We start from the raw sequence: 24622 nt of genomic DNA on the forward strand, positions 1-24622 counted from the left end.
CAATGAAAGCAAAGGGATCCCAGGCAGGCTTTTCCCATATAATCATAGGAAACACGGAAGTCGTTCCTTTAGAGCTATAAATATTCAGCAGTGTAAGCGGAGGACTGCTGTCTTTAAGGGAACTTACATTTTACTCTATAGCACCTCTTGTAAAGAGGGGAAATGAATATTTGACTGAACCTGCAAAGCTCGAATTATGTGAATCATCATTTTTCTCAGTTCTTTGTCAGCTACAGCAACACCCATTAATCAGCACAGCTTAGACCAGACCGGGAACAAGGAGATGCTTATTTTTCATGTGCCTTTGTCAGAAAACTGACATTAAAACTCAGGTCCTCCTTTTCACACACACACGCACACACACTTTATCATTTAGAAATCATTTATGTGGCTCCAACTTCTACAATAAATTACTCAAAGTTCAATAAAAGCAAACCATACCACATAACACTGTTTGGAAGATGTGTAAGGTTCCACCCAGTTTTTGCACAGTAGGTAACTTCTGCCATAAAAATAAAATTAAAATCCTCTCTGCTCCCCCCTCCATCCCCTCTGGGGAAAACCACCTACTTCCCAGGAAAAGCTTTTTCCAAAGAAACACAGATGCAACCCACCACACAAACTGCAGCCATTCATTAAGATGAGCATGTAGAAATATGACCAATAGTCAAAAGAAAAAAAAACAAACAATTTTTTTAATATATATAACTTTGAATCAGCTAAAGCCAGAGTATGAGACACAAGACCATGTACTAATCTGGATTCCCAGTACCAATTAGATAATAGAATCAACAAAGTATTCCCTGAAATTAAGCATCCTGTACAGAAAACATCAAGTACGTGTTCACTGAAAAGCAGAATGTTGTCCAGTGTCATTTCCTTCCACTTCTGAGAAGTCAAAAGGAGCCTTTTTATCAGACAGACGGAAGTGGAGACAGAGGGAAGGAAATAATCCTGCTCTTATAGAGCATTTGAAAGACTAGGCAAAATCAGAGAAAAAGCACTTGTTAGAAGTATCTGAATAAAGCTATGCAAAAGTTAAAGCTTTGCAGGATTTGATGCTTCTTCAACCCCTAGATAACAAAAATTATCACTATTAAAAAAAATACGTCAGGAAACTAAAGCGCTTCAGCACCTATCAACATCAGAAAGCTCTTCCCTCTAAGCAGAAACCAGAGCAAAACTGACGACCGCACACGTTTTCCAAAGGCAGGAGCAAAAAGCCCTATTGTGCAAAAGTGGACGAGAAACGCGCGTCTTCCGCATGCCTCAAAGGACAAGGTGGGGGACCACAGGCAGGGAGGCTCTGCTTCGGCATCCTTGACGCACAGAAGAGTCTGCAACCGGGAGCTTTACTCTTCAGATCCCGTCAGGTGGATTTTCACTTCTGCTGCCGATACCCAGGGAAGTGGAAGAGCATAAGTACATCTGATAAACAGAAGCCTCAGCCCACAGAACTGCCTGCGAGCCTGAGCTGGCAGCAGGGAGACGGGCACGGCCGCGAGTCGCAGCAGGGCTGGTGTATTTCACTGAAAGAGTGGAAAAAAATCACCTGGATACACAGGACGATCCCTGGGTGCACATCCTGGCTTCCCCTCACATTTGCAAGCACAGGGACCTTTCCTGACCTCTACACTGCACCTAAGTAGTTTCCATGCCCGGCCAAGTGCTTCTGCTTCCAGTCCCCCAATATCTGACCTCAGCAGTTTATCTTCAGTGGTTTGAAACCCCTACAGATCTGCACTACAACTCTTTTTATTTTCTTCTTTTTTTGATTGGACCCCCAAAAGACAATACTGAGTTTAGAAATTTTTTATTTTTCCATGCAGACTGATCCCAGCAGGGCAGGTGCTGTACCGCGTCTCCTCCGTACAGCTCGAGCTCTACTCGAGCCCCGATTAGCAACTCACTTCATTTTTCATTTGCTTAATGCAACTCCACAAAAAACAATTCAGTCCCTAGAAAACGCCACTAAAAAAAACCAAAAGTAAAATTAAGGTTTATTAAAGCCATTTGGACAGGAGGAAACCAAAGCACACGTAACCCATTCACGGTTGCAATTCAGACACTGGGTGTGACTTATTTACCCTTACTATTTGAAGCTCCAGCCATCTGCCAAAAGGAGCCCCTGAACGAGCACCGAATAGCACCAGCCAAAATCAACATGGAAGCCGGGAGCAAAGTGTTGGGCTTCGGCTCTTCTGCCAGCCTCACTATAAGGAATGTTTATGTTGGTTCATTTACCAGTGACTTAAAACAACACACCCAAATGAACCAACCAACCAAACAGCCCAGCACAGAAATATCAGAAATAGCGAGGAGGCTTTTGAGTGCCAACTATTTTATGGGCCAGTCATTCTCAGTTTCAGTGTGAATTCAGGTTCAGGTTACTTCAAGACATCCCTCCATCCTCCCTTTGAAAAAAGCACTTGGAATTAGAGAAAGGAAACGTTGCTCTATAAAAGTCCTTCAGCGGCATGGCAGTTTATCCAGAGATTTAAGCAGCCCAGGAATATCCATGTTTCTCAGTCTCATTAAAATGCCAAAGATGGTGGAACATTTTGTTTGGCTGGGGGGGGAGGGGGAGGTGTTTTGGTTTTTTTTTTTTAAATATATATACTTAACAAAAGCCTATGTCAGGAAGGGCTGTGAATAATACTGTCTCAACAATACAGAGCAAGAAAATAAATGGTGTAGTAAAATCTCCATTGATAAAGTTACATGTGTAACTTTCAATAAAACTTATTTAAATTTTATTTACATGCTGACAACACCTCAGATGAGGATGTCAATAATGGGATTTCATAAGTTGAATTATGAATTATCAATACGAGACATTTCATTTTCTTTTACTGCTCACAACATCGATAAATCATTAATGCCACGAAGCTGTGACTGACATTTGTAAATTCTCATAGTGGTGGACCATTATTATCAGGAGACATTCCTGCGAAGAGCCAGGACAGATAGATTTGTTATCACCATTTAAAATCCAACACTTTCGCAGGAACATGAGAATAACTTACAGTGGGAAACAAGCAGGAAAAGCTTCAAACGCTCTGGTCCTATTTTTGTTTTCCAGAGACTGAATGGTAATTTCCCATTAACATGAGAGATCTGTTCTTTTATATCTATGCTATAAAGCCATCAGCTATCTGAACAGAATGAGTAACCTTATCAAAGCAAGATACCTGTACCTTACACTCTGACTCACACCGAGACCATCTGGACAAAACATTCAGACAAGAGCTTTAAAAAACCCCAACATCTTGAAACAAATTGCCAGACAGGGTTACACAAAATGATCTGTCGAACGTGTTAGAGACGGCCAGAAAATCTTTGAAAGTAGACAGAGGGAAGGAAACGTGTATCCTTTTGGGATCCATGTACGACTTATCTCTCTACATTTCAACGTTTTCAGATATAAAACCTGAGAGCAGGTAACGCACTGGGGGTTAAAGGAAGCCCGTGGTCCAAAGGTGTCTTAAGAGCCATTAAAAGATCACGTCACCGTTTGACATAAAGAATCGATCCCCACCTGCGCCCTTAAGTTACTGCCATGTAGGAGTAATTCTGGACCTGCTAGCCTGTCTTCATCAGCTGCTTTTCTAAGTACGCCAGCAATCTCGCAACACGAATGCTGTGCCACTCTTTCTTCTTACCAGCCAGAAAGAAGAAATACTCAGACCCTGGGTATTCTTGTTCGTTTCTACCTTGATTTCCCCTGACAGCAATCAGCAGCGGCTCCAGCTACTAAATAAAACCCAAATCTTAGACTTGATTATCCAGGGTAGTTTTTATCCTTTATTTGCCAAAGCAGATGCACTCATACAGACAAACCACTGAATATAGTTCATTTCACATTTGCCTTTCCCATTAATGAGTCCATGCGTCATTTGCCAAAGGACATACAGATAAAGTCAGCCGAACTTTCCACTACTCCCCCGACAGCTTAATTACTGTCTCAAATTTGGAGCAAGCCATGACAACTTCGCATTTGTTTCCACATTTCATTTTTATGACACTCCAACATCTGCAGAGGATGCTGTAATTAAAAAGGATAAAATTATGTTTAAAAAAAAAAAAAACCTGGACGCAATCAGCTTATTTGCCTGAAGAAAATGGATTACATAGCAAGTGAGCAAGTACGGATGCTCTTCAGCAAGAGCAAGTAGTCACTCAGCAAACCTTAAAGTCCTGAATTACACACTCTAGTGCAATTCAAAAAAATAAAGCTTGTGAAAAGCAAAGTAGACACTCTTGTCTTGTTCTTAAGTATTTCATTGTTTTAAGAACCCTGGGCTTTTTTGTTTGATAAAATTCCAGCAGTTTGTTGGTAAGTTACTTTTAGGGGGAAGTCAGGGTTGAGCTTAGGGGAAGGCAAAAGGACGCCATGTAGAAGAAAACCAAAAGGATAAATCGAAGTGTATTTTTGCTATTAAATGTCCAGTATCGTTTCAAAAGGAAAAAAGACACTAAGAAATGCAGCGAAGAGAAAGTAGTGATACTGCAGTATCGTTGCAAAGGAAGCAAGAACACAAATGTAAAGTGCTGGGCGTACCAACAACACAGCAACAGCCCATTCCACTGCAGGACAAACGCCTACCCCCTGCCCTGTCCCATATTTACGGAGTACAGCAACTAAGACTCCCGTCCCTAACCTTGCATTCTCCCTTGTTCTTCCTGCGTCTGCAGACTACAAAGAACTGTAAGAAAATCCCCTGCATTTAACAGCACTGTGTCCAGCACAGCTGCTGACGTTACATTTGGCTGTCCCATAGTATGGCTGGAAGTTTACTCTGTGTTGGACTGGGAATACCGTCACACTAATGAGATAAGCATAAGGCATCAATTGTTGCAGCATTCCTACCTACAAGTAACCTACACCGCAAGCCAGCAGTGCAAAACCTCCTCGAGAACAGGATGTCCAGCTTTTAATCTCCTTCTGAAGTATAGCTAAGAAACCACTGCATGGGAAGGAAGTCAAGCCAATCAATCTGAAGACAGCCTGATACATTCCGGCTTTCCACCTCACCCTACCTGAAAAACTTCGTTTTTAGCCACTGTGACACTCAGCAGCACTCCTGTGCATCCTCGTAGATGATGTACAGAAGGACTGGACTGAAACGAACAGCTCCACATTTGGACCTTGCATCAGCAACATACTCAGCAATGCAAATCATCTTCCTCAAATTCAAGAGCCTGCAGAGGAAGAAGTCAATGTGCCTGGTGACAGCAGCTGCTTCCCCTACGGCCAAGACCGACAGCAGCCACTGGAAGCAGAAGCATGCAGCAGCTTTCTTACAAAAAGCCCTGCACTTAAAAATGAAGTTGTAAGAGAAACTACTTCTTCCCCCTATACTTTGTGGGGAGGATTTTAGATGACCATCCTCCAGGAGGAGAGTTTCAAAGCAAATCCCCACCGCTGCAGATCACTCTAAACAATGTTATAGTTTAACCCCATCGCCTCTCTGCTCAGTATCTTTTACTGCAGTTCAGTTCAAAACCTGTATTTCAGCACAATTAAAGGGCTTGTTAGTGCAAGACTGCCTGATGGATACACTCTCCTGATCACCATACACTTCACCCTAAGTGTTGATTCTTGCTGCAGCATACACAACTATCTAAATTTTAAGTTAAATATCAGTTTGTACTTTCCTTGATTTCACAATAAACTCAAACCAGAATGCACAGAAAATTCCTTCCTCAAAAGGTTTCAGTTCCCTCTTTTCGAAAACTGCATCAACAACTTAAAACAAAACTGTTCCTCGTCCAACCCGTTCGGTTCTCCAAAAGCAGACACTTGCCAATTATTCTTTGGGGCTCAACTTAATATTTTTGAAAGTCAACAATCAATTATCATTAGTCATACAAAACTGCAGATCAAAACAGAAGAAAACAGGATACAATGCTGATGGAGAAACAGACCAAGCTCTGTAAACAAGTCAGGTAAAGAGCTATCAAAATTATATTCAAATAATAAAAGTATACTCAGTGCTGTGGGACAGTTGGGATTGTTTCTTAGGTACCAGATATGTCACTTCAGGAAACCCAAAATGACCGGAGGGGCTTGCACTAGGAGACGTTCCACTCTATAGCATGATATCTGAAAAATGCCTTTATCAACTGTGAAACTGCAAATTTGTCTTCTAGGACCTCCTCCTAATGCCAGAAAAAGTGACGTTCAATTTGTGTAGCTGCTGCTTTTTTCCTCTAAAGCTTGGGAAGGTAAAGGGAAAAAGGCACATTGAGGAAACCAGACTTGAAAAAGGCATTTCACACAGCATATTGTGAAAAATACGATGCAGTTGTCTGTCTACGGCTTCAAATAAGATTTTATTTTGCAATGTAAATATTTAAGCACTCTCTCTTTCAGTTGTCAGAAATTGCGTGCCTTGAAATTGAGGCGCTCTCTTACACAGACACATCTGTGGAGATGCGTAACTCGAGTAACCTGTGCCAGAGACATTACAAACAGCCTACTTTCTTGCAAAGAAGTTACACCTGCTCAGTCAAAAAAACTTTAAAGATTAAGGCTTTGTTGTTCCTAAGCTGACTCAGTCCATCACTCTGCAAAATGCCACGAAATCCTCTTCATTTCTGACATCAGTCAAGGTCAGGATGAACTCCCCTCAGCTACATCAGCTTCCTCCACAGCCCTGGGAGTTTTCAGCTTTTGAGTAATATGTACACAGATCATCACCTTTCTTTTGCATGCGTGAACCTCCTTTTGAAAACAGAAACATTAACAAAAAGGTATCGACAGCCATATTTTGAACTTACAGTTGCCTCATCTTTGCAAAAACTGTCACTTTCCAAGCATTCAACGGGGAAAATGCGTACAGCCTGTTAGATAGTCTTAAACCCTACCCTATACAAGCAGAATTTGTAAGTCTGCTTTAAAAGCAGCCACTTAGCAGCCATTTTCCTTCATAACCTCCACTGTCTCCAGCAAAGAAAAATAGCAAGAGGTCTCCAACGAGGAGCGTAAGAGAAGGAGATCCTGAAAGACCTCTGGCTCTCCGAATTAAAAATATCACTCGCACACAATGGCCCAAACGCGATGCAGAGTCTACGGCTTTTCATTCCGGCTATTGTCATCTAATAATAGCCCTGCAGAGCCCCCATGACCCAGCGCTGGCCATATTGTGTGCTCTCACTATCCACCTCCCCATCGGAGAGCTATTTAAAGTATAAAACAAGCAAGTTTCTCTTTGAATGTCAGCTCTGTATGGGAAGTCAGAGCTAAGGCAGTCTTTTGAGATTGCTGGCTTTTAAAAACTCTGCCCACTAACTAAGCAGTGCAGAGTGGATCTCGTATTTAAGAACAGTAGTTGAGGAAATAACTTGCTAAGAGAAACGCACCAGTGCAGGTCTGGAAAGCTGCACACGACAACACGCGTGTCCGTAAGCCAGCACCTTCCCAACAGGACCCAGCTGCCACTGCATCCAAGCCACTGCGATTTTCAACCTGGTTAAGGTTTAAAGAGCATCCGTGATAAATAGAGGCACAGAGAACTACAGAAGGGAGACTGCGCAGTGAGTTATCTTCACACGGTAAATATATCCCAATTACAGCCACCGCCTCCTAGTATACATGCAATAAGCCAGCAATTCAGTAATTTTCTATTGAATTATCTGAAAAGGTTTGTAAAAGTACTAAAATCCCGCTATGCTCTCTGATTCAGCATCATACCTATGCTGATGAAGGTAACGGGTACTAAGTAAATCAGGCAAAATCATACAGCACGTCAGCCACAGAAGTTGAAATCAGAAGCCGCGGCTGCGCCCCTGCTTTCCAAGAACAAGACAACACTAGCTCACCTCCACCATTTGTAAGGAAGTCAAGATATATCGAAACCAGTAGGCACATACTGGGAATGAATGCCATTGCCTAGGGATACTGCACACATCTCAGCACGACTTCATAATTATTTATGAAGTGATACTCCATTCACAATATAAAGCAACGTACTTGGGTTATTTCTATAAATATTATTTTTTTTGATTCGTAATGGACACAGAAATATCAGCCTTTAAAAAAAAAAAAAAAACACGTTACTTAAGCCCCAGGAGCCCCATCACAGCCTCAGTGCTCATAAGACATCTGCAAAAACCCAAGGCAGAATTTCTTCTTCTATCTGCAGCCCTGCCGAGCCAAAAGCTCTTCCCAGCTCCAGTCTGGGTCCAGAGGAGCAGAAAAGTGATTCATCCTCCCACTCTCCATCCAGGCTCCTGCTTCTCTGCCAGAGCTGCCAGGAGGAGTCAGAGCCCACCACCTTTGGCAGCGTGGTGCAATCTATCATCGAGACAGGAATCACTACCAGCTCTTAAAAAAAACAGTGTGAACATTTGGTGACATTTCAATTGCTACAAACAGGGAATGAATTTGAATCGGGACCTAAAAAAGATGAAGGTTGAGTCATCCACACTGACTTCTCACTCATTAAAATAGATTTTACTTATTCCCGATTTGCAGGTTGCTACATATGAACACTATATTAAAGAAAATAAAATTGAGGAACCCTTTAGCAAGTAAAGAAAAAAGCCAGCCCCCAAAAGTGAACTCACTGATACCCAGCTCTCTTCCACTTACTGTGTTCACCAGACTTCTCACTTCATCTAGAACAACCGTGCCAACAGCAGAAAATTGAAACTAACCTTTATCCAAAATAAAATGACAGCAATTAAGCCATAAACAAGTTGCCCGGCTTGATAAAAATGAGTTCAAGCCCTGAGCTTGTAGTATTCAATGGCATTTTTAAGCCTTCCTAAGGAAAAATCACCGCTTGCTGTTAAAACTCTCCCAAGGCCTGAGTGGATGGTTACAGAACTGATGTGCAGAAAAGCTGCCTCTAGCTGAGCAAAAGAACTAAAATTAAACCCAAAAAAATACCCCAGACCGGAAAGTTAGTAGTAGGTGCGTAAAAATATTAACTTAGGCAATGAAAGAAACACAGTCTGCACTATTAGTTTATTTAGACTAACCACATTATTAACCAATTTGCCATCAGTAATAATAGACATACCCACTGTCACCACTATGCAGAGAACATCCATTTTGTAAAACATGTTAGCATGAATAGTCTAACCTCAAACCAAGCTAAGGCACGTAGAAAATTAAATCACCAAGGAGCCAGGCACTTGCTAAAATTTTAAGTCCACCCTAATTACTGACAAGGCAAAGCAGATTTTTCTTCGCTCTTGACACACTCTTCCTCGAACACATCCGATTGCTTTGTATATTTTTCCTTGTCTATTCTAGTCCCAACTGACAAGAAAAAAAGAAGGTATTAACACCTTCATCTGGATTAACAGCATCCGGGAGCATTGAGACAGCTTCCTAAAAACGCAGCTTTTGACAAGAGCGGGCCCGCAGCAGCCTCCCTGGCTGTTTTCTTGCTGGACAAAATAAACGGGTCAAAGCAAGAGGCAATTCCCAGGACCATGCCTTAAAACCAAGGAGAAGGTCTCTGCAGCGCATGGTCTCTTCTGTTTGCTCTGGCACAACCCCTCTTCACCACAAACACAAAAAAGACATCCCCTGGGACCGGGTAAGTCCACTCCAAGGAACCAGAGCACTTTATACACAAGAAAAGGAGAGGGAATCAGCCCCCAAATAGTTTGCAATGACAAGCGTTTCCTGCTTGCTCTGCCACCAATAGAAATATTTGACGTTCACAAACTTTCTCCTATTTAAACTGAATACCCTCACAAAGCCCTGAAGTTCAACTTCAGCGGGAACAGTGAAGGTTTGCTTCAACACTAAGTATTTCTCACAGACATTGGAAAGTGTCAACAAAACTGCAGTACAAGAGGCAGTGAAAGGAGCATCTCTTTCAATATTCTCAACTGGCCTCTCGGCAGCTTAAAGATTTAAAAATTTTAAAATATAAATTTGACCTCTAGGACTGGCAATCTAGTATCTTTGCCAACACTGAAGTTCACATAAGCCTTTAACTCCTAAAAATAAATCTTAAAGAAAACATTCATTCAAGACTCAATCCCAGTGGAGCAAAAAGAACTTTGGAAGAATCAGAAAACTGGCACTTAAAAATAGCAAACCTGTTTATTTGTGTTAGGAAATTTCAGGGGAGTGTTTATTTCCTACTTATTACCCAAACCATTTCCCAACAGCAGAAGTCAGGGAGGAAGAAAAGAGAATGGAGAAAGGAGTCAAAAGACAGGATGCCTGTAGACACATTTCAGCTACCTGACAATCCAACTCAAGGCTGCACAAAGTTTGACTCATTCATGGAATTGTTTTTGACTGTTCTTCGCCGTAAACTGCAGTGAGTTTTATTTGAGCGGTGAGCTGCATTCTCCCACTCCCTGTTTCCACTCGGACCAGCGAGCACCTCCTAACTCGACAGACATCTCATTCAAAACAATGCTGGGATTTGTCACTCCATCACCTCCAAAAAAAACAAACGAACAAAAAAAAAAAGTAAAAACCCCACATATACAGCTATGCAATTATCTCCTCTGCCCGAGTAACTTTTCTTAAAAAGAAGAGGCACATCCCTTCCAGCCACGCAGGCTGCATTGCCAGACAAAAAAGAAAAAAGAGTTCAATGTTCTCTCAACATGTTTCAAGATCTGTAACTGAATCCCATAACTCTCACTGGAGACTTTGATTTAGGTCATTTCGAGTCATTCACTCCCCTTTAATCTTTTTACCTACTTTCAGTCTACTTGGAACACAATGCCATTCAACTGTGCGAGATCTGCTGAAAGACCTAATTCAGCGACCCAAAGAACACAGACTCCTCAAAATAGACCTGAATTAAGAGCACCGAACGCCAGAGGATGCCTCTCCTCACCCGAGGGGAAAACAGTACCCAGAAAGCTCTGACACCATCAAACCAGTGAAAATGCTAATTTAGGCAGGATGTTCTTCCAGTGATCATAAAACACAAAGCTATTTGAAAGGAAAATGGATGGAATTTTGAAGAAGAAAGAAAGTAAAATATCACACGCATGTTATAAATACACATACAGTTATGCCCACAGTTATACCCAGAAATAATTTGCTTTATTTAGCTTCAAAGCAGACAAGGAATAACATCTATAATGCTTAAAAGGTACTACAGGAAGTTTCAGAATAAGAGAATTCTGCAAAAGACAACTCTGGCTTTTGGGCAGCTTTTTTTTTTTTTTTTAAATATCAGAGATACAAGAGTTCTCAGTTATAAGTACTATGTATGATGTATTAACGTCCTCACTTTCACTGATAGGCAAAGGGTCATCGCAAAGACTGAAAGTAGATTTAAGATGTTAAGTGAAAGAGAAGTTTAGAAAGTGATATAGTAAAGCATGAACCATGAGAGACTTGCGATACAGCTGAATAGCTCTTTAGCACATTGAACAGAACAGGCATTTTGTTTGGGCTACTTAAAAACAAACTCACCTCTCCCAAGTAAATAAATACTTCATACATTGAAAGATAAAAAAATAAAAGTAAGAGCTTTCCACATATCTGATAAAAACCACTCTATGTAAAAGAAATGAGAACACCTGTGCTCTAAAAAGTTAATGGTCAACAGATTTTAATATTATTGCTATAAGCTAAAAGCACACATAGTGAGGCTTCAGGGGGATCTTTGTTTTGTTAACAAAATAAGCATTGAGAGAGCACACGGGGGGGGGGGGGAAGGAGGCAGGGAAAGAAAAGGAACCTGTTTTCCTTGTACATCAGAGAGCCCTTAGTGCAGAGGGTTGAATTTATTCTTACTATCGCTGTCAAAGATTCAAAGTAGCTCTGTAAGCACAGCATAACCTTTCCACAACAGACAACCCAAGCAAGGCTGGCTGAGTACTGATCGCTTTCAAAAAAAAAAAAAAAAATCAACTTACTCTTTCCTATAGATACATGCAGCTGTCATCCTCTGCATGCACCTTTCCATGTAAGGTCTCAAAGCAACCTCCTTCTTGAAAGGAGAGGCAACGATCTTTTAGAACTGATAAATGTGTTTAAATAGTCAACATATAAATAACTTCTTACAGCAAAGACAACAGCAAACCTCTCACAAGATCCAGAATCCTTCAACTAAAGGTAACAGCAAATTAGCAGCACTTTCATCCCAACCATAGCAGCTGGCCGTGCTGCTCTGGGTTTGGTAGAGGGTGCGGCGTGAATGAGAACTATTTGCACGAAGCCTATTCATAAACCCACTGAAACGATGAGAGTGAGCTGGAAAAGGCAACAGAGTACGGAGAAAATTATAGCTGATCTTTCAGCTTACAGCAAGTATTTATTATGGAACTCCACAAGCTACAGATGCTGCTTTCTGGAGAAGCCTCCAGCAGCAGAAAAACAACGTACTCGCCCACTCCATACGTGTTGGCCTGGCGATCGCAAGCTTCTTCCCAGAACACTGGATGGAGCCTTCTCCTGTAGTACTGTAATACTCCTACCATGGTGCTCCTTAAGCTGGAGCTAGAAATTAATCAGTAACAGTCAAGCAAATTTAGAAATCACAGCAAGAATGACCAACTGTTAGAGTATGTTAACTAGAAAATAACTTGAAGTTTCAGAACAAAATAAAACAAAAACCCAAAACCAAACCAAAAAACTTGCTCATTTGCTGGCAACAGCTGCCGCCGCTTTCAAGACATACAAGATGACTCTACCTATAGGGATTTTCCAGAGAGACCAGCACCAGAATTTGTTCCCTTGTTTTAAATCTGAAACAACCTACTACCTGAACCTCCGGGGGCATGTTTGGGGAGGCCATTTTTAGCCAAGATTTCTGGGGAGAAAGAGTGAAAGGTGGAAATTAATGGATGCAAGGAGCCCTTTATAGCTATCTTCTGTCAAGTTCATTCTGACGGGGATGAGGGAAATAATTTGATTTAAAGCCTAAGTAAAGATTAATTCCTTAAGTATGAAGGCAATGCATATGAATGTGTTTGGCATTAGACAACTAGGCTAAATAAAAGGATTTCTCTTACACTTTGGGGTAAAGTAATTTATCATTCCAGGCAGAAATTAATCATATAATGGAAGGTAACAACAACATATGGATTGATAAAAGATCAAACCAACCTCAGAGAAAATACAGACAATCTGGACGGGGTAAGAGCACATGGAGGGAGAAAAGGCAATTCAGCAGTCAGTAACAAGACTTCACACCACACAGGAAATAAAATTGACACTCAAGGGGCCCAAGAGTTGGCTCCAAGGGGTGCTTAACCCAAGTTCTGAGTTTATCCAGCAACCCTGGTCAGCAGTGCTGACATCTTTGGTAACGTAATAAGTTCCCTGCTAAGAAACCCTACACATTTGTTGAGCACAAACAAAACTTTGACTTGCAAACAGTTGTACTAGATTAACCAGAAACTAATAATGTCACAGCTCTGATTAACCCAATAGAGATTAGTGTATTTAAGCCTCTCCTGGCATGTCTGTGGCTGCTGTCCGTCCTCCATTTTTCCATTTCTATAGCACAACTCATGGAAGCTCACAAGAGCCAAAAAAAGAAAAGGGAAAAAAAAGAAACAGAACAAGAAGTATCCAGAGTTTTTAGACATTCAGCTCCAGGGGGAAAACACAAGAGCGCAATTTCATTCATAGCAAGTTAAGTTTCCATCCAAACATCATTACTGTATCCTGTGACCTTTGTAGTGTTGCATTTGTTCCTCCCTCCATACAGCACAGAAACCCTTTCCCCCTCCCTTTTCCAGCTGCACACTTTTAAGTCGTTTACTGGCAAAGTCTTGTTCATATTTCAGCATCTTTCTGCAGCACTGGAGTCCGCCCCGTTGAGCTGGGACACAGACGGGTGCAAGCAGCCCACTATGCAGCAGAAATACTGGTGGTTTACCTTTTTTTTTTTTTTGGAAAAGGGTAAATGGGATGAAGCAGGCTTCCTTCTTCAACAGATGGAGAGAACACGGAAAAGTTAGGAAGAGTTACTTTCATTAAAGAGGCCAAAGCAAAACCAGGCTCCTTTCCAAAACCACTTCACAGAGATATTAATTCATTAAATTTCTGAATAACTGGTTATTGAACAGAGGGGAAAAACCTCCACGGGCCTGCTCAGAGCTCTGTACTTCTACAGTCCATAAAACACTTCGTATGCTATGCTTTGTCATTATCATTCACTAATATATCCACTGCACATATTAACAAAAATGGAGACTTTTTTTTTTTTCCACAGTAATAATGGCTGCTTCTTATTTACATGTTTTCTGTCCTGAGCTTTCAAAGCACTTCATGTTCATCAGACAAGACTGTCTTCAAAACACATCTGTAATATACCTGCTTTATGATCCACAGAACTGAATGTACATCTACTGATGACAAAAAAAAATAAAATAAAAGAACCCTGTCAGTGGATTTGCCAAATGCTCCAGGCAGGAAAGCAACCCTTTCAGAGGGCAGGCATGTCAGCATCTTAGTAAACTTCACTCTGCCTCGCCTTCGTGCTGCATGTCCAAATTCTGCTTTAAAGGCATATGATGCTGCTGTGGGTTTCCAAGAAAGTGGAAGAGCATCGGTTTTCTAGAAAGCTTCATTACTGTTCACTGATCAAAACTGCCTGGATGGTTATTCGTAGTGCCATCAACAGCCTTAGGAGAAGTTAACTTGTCATAGTTGTGATTTCCAAGTAAAACACTTAAGGCAGCCCTCCCCAGATGAATTGGGATAGGAGAAGGAGAATCGCGGCGTGCCAGTGAGCACACAACAGCTACCATCTGCCTGTGGTTGCCACAGTACTGCCCAAGTTGAGTAACTACATCTGGTAGCTGACTGGAAGTTTCTTCGACCCATAATCCTGTCTCTATGTAAAATTTCTTCATATTTTAATAACATGCAGTGCTAATAAAACGTGAATAACTCCTCTTTTTTTTTCCCCCCTAAGAGCAAGAACATCACATAAAACGTGTTGTGGATACCAGGTACTCTTAGCAGTAGAATAGCAAGAGCACTGCCCCCGTGTTAACCTGCATAAAGAAAAGGATTTTGTGGAATTTCCCATAACGCCTAACTTCGCAAATTAAGTGCTAACAAGTAGGAGCATCCTCAAATTTATCCCACTATATTTAAACCTCATCCAACAGGCATCTTAAATATTCCCCAAATAAAGGCATAATCATACGTAACATGACACGGCCCAGCAAGTTCCTTGAACTGGTCCATCAATTTGGTTTCCTCCTGCCCTGCATGGATCACTCCCTCCCTGCTGAGAAGGGGAACGAGGGGATCAATTAATGCCTAAATAGAATGGCTGACACAGGGAAATGACAATCCCTACCTCATTTCATTCAGATCGCTAAACCAACAAAGAGCAATTGCTGTGAAGAACTTACTACCACAAACTGGGTTTCCCCTTAAGATTTCTCACCACTAAGCCTCCATCAGCAGCAGACAGTACTGTATTTTATTATTGCAATATCCAGACACACTCTGAACAAAATTGAACAGGCTGCTGATTAAAACATCAGCATTCACCACATTATCTGCAGCACCATCCTCACTATTTCTACAAGCGGTGGAACAGGATGGATGGGAAATTGGGAGGGTGAGAAATGAGAAACAGAACGGCACCCCATCCATCATTACCAAGTCTCAAGCTGCAAATGCAAGGAGGGGGAAAAACCTTCACGTATTGTATCAATAGCTTAAAGCCCTGTACTCTCCTTTACTGTAGGGATCAATGATGATGTGACCGGCAGCCGAACAAAATACAGCTTTTCAGCCTTCCCTCATGCCATGGGCACACCACGCAGAGGCTAAAAACCAAAGAAAATAGAAAGATATCTTTCTAAACAATCCCCTTTGTAGAATAAGCACTAGTTTGTGCTGCTAATCACCCCCTCCCTTTTCAGGTACCAAATAAAAGCTACAGCAAGAAAAACACATTCATTACCCTGTACAGTTTGCCTTACAAAAACCCACCAATGACACAGAACTGTTTTGACTGACTGAGGCTCAGGATCTTTGGTTAGAAAACAATCCATCCACTTGTTCAGAGCGAGCAGTTTAGCAATTCTGGCAGCTACAGATCTGTCGGGAACAAACCCCCCTTCCTCGCAGGACCATCAGGGCATGCCCCTGCAGTGGGACTGAACTGCTGCCCAAAGAAAGAGTCAGGGACTAATTCCCAGGCAACAACTGTTGTTATTTTAAATAGATTCAATTTGCAAGCACTCCCCATCTATAAATTGCATAGCTCCACAGCTTACTCTCTGCATGAAAACCGTTGTCCAACGACAGCAGTACAAAAACAAACCAAAAACCCTTCGCTACTTAAAAGAAGGGAAGCCAAAATGCTCTTCCTGGAAAGTCCTACGATAAAAAAAAGCCAACTTCAAAATTAGTAGGACTGACCAAATCACCCTGCCGCAGCACTTCAGGACTGTAGATTAAAATCCACTCTTGGTTTAGAGTTAATCTGTTTATTTGGCTCCTTCTCAAGAGTCAAGAAGCCAGGAGCTGCTTATGTGCCACAGGATAAGGCAGCTCCCCTGGCCTAATTCAGCCAATTTCACAGAAATAAATGTGAAGCAAAAGTTGTTTCTGTGGCATGCTGAAAACACTTAAGACCTAAGAATTTTTGCACCACATTTAGCAACACCTTGAGAAAAAATGGTGGAGAAAAAGCACTCATTAAAGGAGAGGGGGGAATCCTATGAATGTTTTGGCAATTTGCTGCTTGTAGTTTATGCCAAAGATTTACTGCACTATTCTGTGCAGCATGCTGCAGCATACAAAAGGGTGCACACTAGATTAAACCGCACGGCTGTGCCAGGCACATCAGCTGAGGTTTACACCCAGGCGCAGCTCACATTTACGTTTATACTTGCTTCCATCTCTGCCGCCTTGCTTGGTTAAAGAACAGCAAATGCTGGGCTCGTTTCTCCTGACCGACGCTGCCTGTCACTGACTCTTACCTAGGCCCACCGCAGGCTGCATACTGCCATCCTAACATCATGCCCACGCTGCTTCGGAGTGCAAGCAGCGCTCCCAAATAACTCTAGCTCTTGTAAACACATCTCCTTTTACATTCAGAATTGCAGAGGAAGTTTTTTGGGGTTGTTGTTTTTTTTTTTTTTAAAATCCCAGCTCCTTACTTTTTTTCCAAGCAATGATTAACTCTCACCATACCAACTCAAAGCAAAATGACTGGGTCAGAACCTTTAGAGTTTAACAACGGTAAATAGTTACTCTGATAGCAAAAAAAAAAAAAGAAAAAAAAAAATTAAAGGGTTCAAATCCATTTGCAGCATCTAGTTGGAAAAAACACCAGCTGATCTTCCTATACACAGTTACTCTATATCCACATGTGTTTTCTGACTTTAAACACTCGCATCAAGAGTTTCACTGACCACTACCTAGAGATTTCACAACAAGAAGGTCCTGTTTTGTCTTTTGTAATATTGCTATTTTGGAAGAAAAGGAGAAAGAGAAAGTAGAAATGAGGAATGGTCTCTAATGATGGAATTACTGTGAAGTCAAGACCCTTTCTCCCATTTTCTCCCATACCTGTTTATCCCTCAGCAAATCAAACCGTAACTCTGCATTTGCTTCCATCGCCTACAAAACATTGACAATATTCAGAGAGCAGGGCTCCCGTGATGCTGTAGAAATTCTCAAAAAGAAAGCATGAAATCTGCCAAAGTCATACAAAAATGAACTAAATAAAGTCATAAGTAATGAATATCAACTGTGCGTGGCATAGCGAAAGCTATTCAAAAGAACATGTGTTTAAACATACTCTCCATCTCAACAAAGGTTTAGATTTTTCACTCTTCATAAAGACAGCTGAAAAAGTTGACCAGGCAAATAGGTTCTTCCAAGTAAATTCCCAAAATGGGCAAAAATTAGTAAGCATTAAAAACAAAAAAAGTCAAGCCTTTTAACTAACAGAAAAAGGAAAAGATACTAACGTGTACCCTTACCACGAAAGGAAATCATTTAGAGCTAAGGAAAAATGTCATGGGGCTCCCTTAGTTGGGAGTTAGGGAAAACCGGCTATCGCTAGTAAACTTCTTATAGAAACCCTACTGGAGTTACACTGGCAGTTCCTTCTGCTTTTGGAAGAAACTGCAGCACTTAAGTGGACTGAGTCTTTTGGTCAGTAGCCTTGCAATACTTGATGAATCTGCAGCAGAGGGATTTTGGAGATGGAGGGGAAAGAAGGAAGACTCTGCATTCTTTCACCTCTTCCCGTCCTCGTTAATAATCCATTAGCAGGAACTGTACATGGGACAAAAAGAAATACAAACTATTGCTGTAACATCAAACCAGTCTCCCAACAGCCCCTTCCCCCTTTCTGGCAGCAGGCTGCTTCATTGGCCCAATCCAGCTCCAAAACTCAAGGGATTAGCGCTATCAAGAACTGCAGAAAAACAGATGATTCTACAGCAAATTCCATAGCCGGAGTTTGGAGCAAGTCATTGTTGCAAACAAATGGAATCACTTACACGCACAGAGTAATGATTAACTGTAAAAAACCCTTAAAAGGTAGTTTTACATTTTAAATGTAAATGGTAATCCAATACATACAAACTCAAAATCTCAAAATTCAAAACTATTCCACTCAACCACACCAGGGTGCGTGGCTGAAAAGTCTATTTACACAGTGTATTAAATAGGCTCTGCCAAAGAAGTGGCCAAGAGCTCAGCCGTAACTCTCCAAAGCACACATCCATGGTGCTAGGATCTGCAAACAGAGTCATAGTGTGCAGCGACCAACCTGGTGACCTGAACACAAGACGAACACAACAGAGAAATCATCGTACATACAGAACGTCAACAGTACTGAAAATCCCCAGGTGCACAGGTTTAGCAACAAAATAAATTACAGTGATTTCAACTCATTTATCTAAAAATCTAAAGATAGTTCTACAAATACCTTCTTTCTAGACAAGCGCTGCATGTGCCGTGTTAACAAGAAAGCTTTCAACAGTTGAGAGAAATGCCAGTTCTGTTCCAAATCACCACCCCCAAAAGCATCACACTTCCTTTCTAGCCCCCAAATTACAGCTGCTGACCCAGTCACAGCTACTTTTGTAATCTTTCACACGCAGAAGGTCTGTACCACTCCTAAGAGTTTACCAGGATTAAAAACTGCCGACCATCAATCAAGGTGCTCAGAAGATGTACCACACAAATGAGATTGGTGTGCAGCATTTAAGGCATTTTTAAGCAGCATTTAAGGCAAAAGATCCCAATCAGATCAAATACGCTCTCAGTCGTTCCTCACCCAGAGAGGAAAAAGGGACTTACCTGAAATTTATCAGCGATTTTGGGGAGATTAAAAAGAAAGTTTTAGACATTGTAGTAGCCTGAATCTGATTGAAGCTGTGAGGCTTGCCTTAAGTTCTTCGTATCAGGCACCTTCTCTTAGTTCAAGAGACACTCAGCTAAATAACCACGCAGGCACCTCTGTGCTGTGGTTGCTCCCGCTATAAATTACCTCATCTATTTTTCATATTCCTAGCGCTTTTTGGACTGTGCTGCAAGAGATGCATTTTAACCTTTGCTAGAGACTACTCAAGGACAGAAGTGGCTTATGAACCCTCGCTGTGTAAAAAATTTCACTATTAAATTTCTGTAGCCCAAACCATGAAGCTATTTACTGAAGCTTTATACAAACTAATTAAATATAAGGCTCTCGTGGGATACGAGGAGAAAGAAAAGAAGAATTAAGAGACAGATCACTGGCTTCTCTTTCCTCAACAAACGTACACTCCAGTTTAATACATTAAACCGAAAAACAGTCTGACGGTCCTTGGTCAGGCATAGATAGGCAGCATCCAAATCTCACATGGAACACACTGCACAGCATAAATTAATTATCTCTGCTTTACCGCAACTTGCACAAAGGAATTGGGAGAGACAATCCAGACAAGGGGATGAGCTTGAGATATCAAAGGCTCCATATGGAGACCACAGAATCTCACTTTCCAGCCTCACAGAACTCATAATCTTTGTGAGCACATGGTACAGAAACATATCAAAGCAGCACTTCCCTCCCCTGCTGACCCCATGTCATCTTGTCAGGAGAATTCCTACCACATGACACGCAGCCATTTCAGAGTTTCCTCAAAGAGAGAAGCACTCTCAACAAGTCTTGCAAGAAGAGCCCACTAATACTGGCAATCTCTCCTCTCCTCACCAACAGCATGAAACATTCAAGTGCAGATAGCACAGACATGCAACCAAACACAAGGCAGACTCTGCTTGCATCATCTAAAGGCAAAAGACTCAAGGTCAATGCAGTTGTTGAGGAAAGCCACCCTGCGTGGACACCTCAGCAGGTTAACTCACTTCTGCAGAAGACAGCGCGTTTGTAACTGAACCTCTAGATACTAAAGACCACAGGATCGTTGGACAATTCAGGTTGGGAAGGAGCTCAGGAGGTCATCCAGCCCCATCTCCGGTAGTCGGCTGTAAGGTCAGACCAAGTTACTCAAGGCGGTATCCAGTCTGGTTCCAGCAACCTCCAAGGATGGATGCACTGCACCAGTACCTACAGACTGCAAAGCTTGTCCTCAACCACACTGCACAAGTAATTAGGAAGAAACACATCGCTCCCTCCATGTCCCCTGACAACTGCACAGTAAGTTTGATGTGTAAGAGGTAAATCACTTTCATCTGCAGAAATTCATTTCATTCCAATGTTGATCTCCCCTGCCATTAGCTGCATGCACAAACCACGGGAAGAGCTAACTCCAACCCAAAAGAGGCAAAGAACTGGCTGCTGGAAGAAGACAGCAAATACCTATAGCTCACAGCCATGGGAAAACAAAAAGTTTCACTCATCAACACCCCCTACACACCTTTTACGAGAAAAATTACCAAGTTCATTCAGCAACAGAAAACCAAAAGGTTTGCATAACAATGATCTATTAACCATAAGCCATACTATTCTTTAAGTAGTTTTTGATTATCAACTGAAGACTATTAAATTTTTAAACAAAGCTCAATCATTCTAGTATTAATAATCTAAAGTGCTTAAGTAAGTGTTTGTGGATTAATGGTTTTAAATGAAGCCTCTAAACACAGTTTCCAACGCACAGCCAGAATGGAGTGTAGCAAAAAATGTAGTAAGTTTCTAAATGCTAGTGAAAAATATCAGAGTTTTCTCATCTGAGAAACAGATGATACCTTACAATTTATGTAGCACACCAACACCTGATTCATCTCACTCCCACGGCGACTGCTTCATGGCATCATTTCACAACACAAGAGAAAAGATACCAAACAACCCAGAATCAGAGTTAACACCATTTCTATGCCATTCCTGCAGTTAAAGTCAGAATTTGATCAGGACGCTAAAATTTTTTATGCAAGGACCATGATATGTTTAATGACTAGGCAGCACCACACTTTTGGATTTAAGTATGTCTTTACTACCATCTCATCTTCCCACTCTGGCAGAGAGACCCACACGCCTCTGGAATTAGAGAGGCAAGAGGTCTTATCACTCATGAGTTTTCCTGTAGAGCCAAATCACTATCCAACTCAGAACCAAGGTTATCTACGAGATGTAAAGCAAGTTTCATGAAATTTTAAGAAGAGCTTATAATTTCAAAGTCTCCCCCCGAACTTGATACCTAAAATCAGAGGGACGATGATCCCCATTGCCAAAGCAGTTCATGAAGGGTCGAAGCCAGGTGAAGAAGGGAAGCTCCCCGCTGTACTTTGAAAGAAATAAGGTGATGGGGGAGAGGATTGTTACCATACCACCACGTCTGGTTTTGAGCTGTTTGGCCCATCTACACCTCCCTCTCAAGGGAAGGGCAGGAGATGGATTAGCACCTTCCATTAGCCTCTTCTGGGGCTGTTTCTAGGTGTCCAACACAAGGCTTCCCCGGCATCACACAACTAACCCTAACCTCCCCGCAATCCCTCACGGCAGGCGTGCGCCTCGAGGAGTCCCCCACACAGGGAGAGCTGAACTGTGAGAGGGATGAATATCCCGAGACAAACTCATAGCTGCCCTCGCCACTAATTCAGGAAGGAAACCCCCTTCCCCCAGCTCCTCGTGCTCCATTTACACAGGTCCGCTGCTCTTAACCTCACATATTTAAGACAGGAACATTTTATAAGGCAAAAAGCAAAAATATCTATATGCCACAACAGTAGTTCACTTTTGGGTCCACGTTTGAAGGCTGAACTGACAGGTCTCCGCATAAGCGCCTTAAGAGATGAACTGAATTTTGGCAGTAATGGTCTCTGCACACAGGGAAGGCTCATTTCCATTTTACCCATCTTGTCGGTCCCTTTTTTGAAAAGGAAGGGAAAGCTTTCTTTTCTTTGCCAATGCATGAAAAATCTGAGAGGCGAGGAGATGCGCTTTACTAATTCTAAAGCCTTGTTCCTTATTATTGCGTCCAATTCGCAAATGTTGTGACTACAAGCTTGATTCTATCACACACATTTTGATGGGGTAAATAATGAAAGAACACAGAAGCCTCTAATTTTACACTGACTTCAATTCCCATTTCCATCAAAGACAGCTAGAAAACAGGAACAGAAAGTAAAGTAAAAAAGAAACACGCTCTTCTCCATTTCTAACTTTAAGAACACAAAAATTAAAAAAAAAAAAGAAGAAAATAAACTCCTACCCAGCTTTATATTTGCTCACATAAATATTTTTAACATAAATGTCAAAACTACTTCTAGGTACAGAGTACTAGGGTCAGTGTAGGATATGCATCTTGTAGGACAACATGTTTTAATGATTTGCGACCAGTGAGCAGCCCCCCTAGTAGGAAAAACAACTAAGTGCATAATTGCAAAACAATATTTTAATTGTCAGTTTTAATCCAGGTTTCCTACTCAGATTTAAATCACATTTTTTTAAATCGCATTGATTTAACTCAATCAACCCTGCCCGAAGGCCATCCTTCCTGCATGCTATGAGCATACCAAGCAAGTTTTAACCAATTAGATAAAGCACTAAATCTCATAATTTCCTAACAGCGATATATCAAGCCATACACAAGTCGTAATTATTTTTTTAAATAAGCGTTATCCTGAAAACTTTGCAAAAATAAGAAGCTAAGTAGACATTTCACCATCCTTTTTTTTTTTTTTTTTTTTACCTAGGGCACATGATAGCCTGAAACCCAGCCAACTGAATTCTGCAGAAGACTCGCATGATCATTGCAAATATGCCTCTGACTCTTTATTGCCTTCCTTACGATGATGGGAATAACACTGATGCATTAGTTTTATTCATTTATATACGTATGCACATATATGTGTGTATACACACACACACTGCAACCTTAAGGTGTTACACTCAAGAGCACAGTAAGAAAAACCAGGCAGTAATATTATGGACTCACCAAGAGCAAAATCCTGAATAATGGAACTTTCTAGCACAAACAGCTTTACAGGGACCCTCAGCACGGTCCCTGCTACTACCAGTGGAAATATGCTCTTCTGACACTACACAGATTTTTAAAAGATTCCCATGATAGGAGGAGGATTAAAAAGCAATTAACTGGCTCTCATATTTCAAATGTGCAAAGCCATATTTTAGAACAGCAGACAGAAAAATATGGATCTCTCAGAACTCAAAGATTTGTTATATTCCATAAAAAAGCCCTTACCGTGATACCTTAAAACGGCAATACCATAGTAGGAACCTACCCCACGGGGACAAGAAAAAGCATTGCAAACCCGATCCAGCATTGTATTATGAAAAAACCCTGCAAATTCCAGGCAGTCTGCAAATGATTTCCCCCTTCCCCACCCAAACATCCACTGCAAACTCCTACAATTGCAAGTCAGGACTGCGAAAGCGAAAAGAGGTGAAAATAAAACCGTTCCTACCTTTAACTTGAGTGTCATATTCAGCTATGATCTCCTTATCCTTTTTGAATTTTGCTGGCGACGTCATGTTTTCTTTTCCAAAAAGATTAACCTCAAGGCAGATCCACCAGAACACAAGATATAAATGCAATTTCACTTCTCTCAATGCAATGCCTTGATTTTCCGCTTGTCCTCCCCCCCACAGAAAGGGAAAAAAAAAAAAAAAATCAGTCCATGGAGAGAGGGTGTGAGACGGAGCACAGCAGCAGCAAAATGCAGATGTTGAGAGATCAGTGGATGGAAGAGGCAGCAGTTTTGTCTCCCTGCACCAAAACCTTTAGCAGCAGCATCAGACTAGCGAGATCCTGCAGCCCCCAAAGGCTCTTCCTGATTGCTAACGTTAATAGCACAGCCAGGGAGTGGAAGTCCTTCCGCACAACATGTTTTGTGTGGGTTTGGTTTGCCTTTTTTTTTTTTTTTTAAAATGTGCTCAGAGATGATGCAAATCAAATCCCAAACGAGAGCAGAAACGGAGGACAAGGAGCCGTTTTCTTTGGTTTGCTTCCCTGCAAATGCAAATGCAAAAAAAAAAAAAAATGTATTTAGAGAATTACAGCTTGCGGCCAGCAGTCACAAGATGCGCAGCCAAAATTTGTGATTGAAAGAAAAGCTGCCCTGACATTGCAAATCGTCCTTTAAGCAGCAGCGTGAGGTTAGAAATGCAGACCGGCCAGGTAACCAAGGGAAAACGCCTACACGGCGGCCAGCCCCAAGGGGGGAGAAGGGGCTCATTTGGAAAGCGGGGTCCCCAGGGGAGGGAGGGAGGGGAGGGAGGAGAACCAG

The 24622-nt window shown here is 41.6% G+C and overlaps 1 protein-coding gene across 1 annotated transcript in view; it reads right to left on the minus strand.

Annotated features, from left to right (window-relative positions):
* SRGAP2 (SLIT-ROBO Rho GTPase activating protein 2) overlaps positions 1 to 24198 on the minus strand; it is a 107917-nt gene extending 83719 nt beyond the window's left edge. The window contains exon 1 of the mRNA XM_009327348.1: positions 23801 to 24198. Within this exon, the coding sequence (XP_009325623.1) occupies positions 23801 to 23867 (67 nt within the window). The 5' untranslated portion in view covers positions 23868 to 24198. The remainder of the gene's footprint in view (positions 1 to 23800) is intronic.
* Between the last annotated feature and the right edge of the window lie 424 nt (positions 24199 to 24622).

Source organism: Pygoscelis adeliae, unplaced genomic scaffold (genome assembly GCF_000699105.1).
Source record: "Pygoscelis adeliae isolate BGI_AS28 unplaced genomic scaffold, ASM69910v1 Scaffold197, whole genome shotgun sequence".
NCBI classification, from domain to species: domain Eukaryota; kingdom Metazoa; phylum Chordata; class Aves; order Sphenisciformes; family Spheniscidae; genus Pygoscelis; species Pygoscelis adeliae.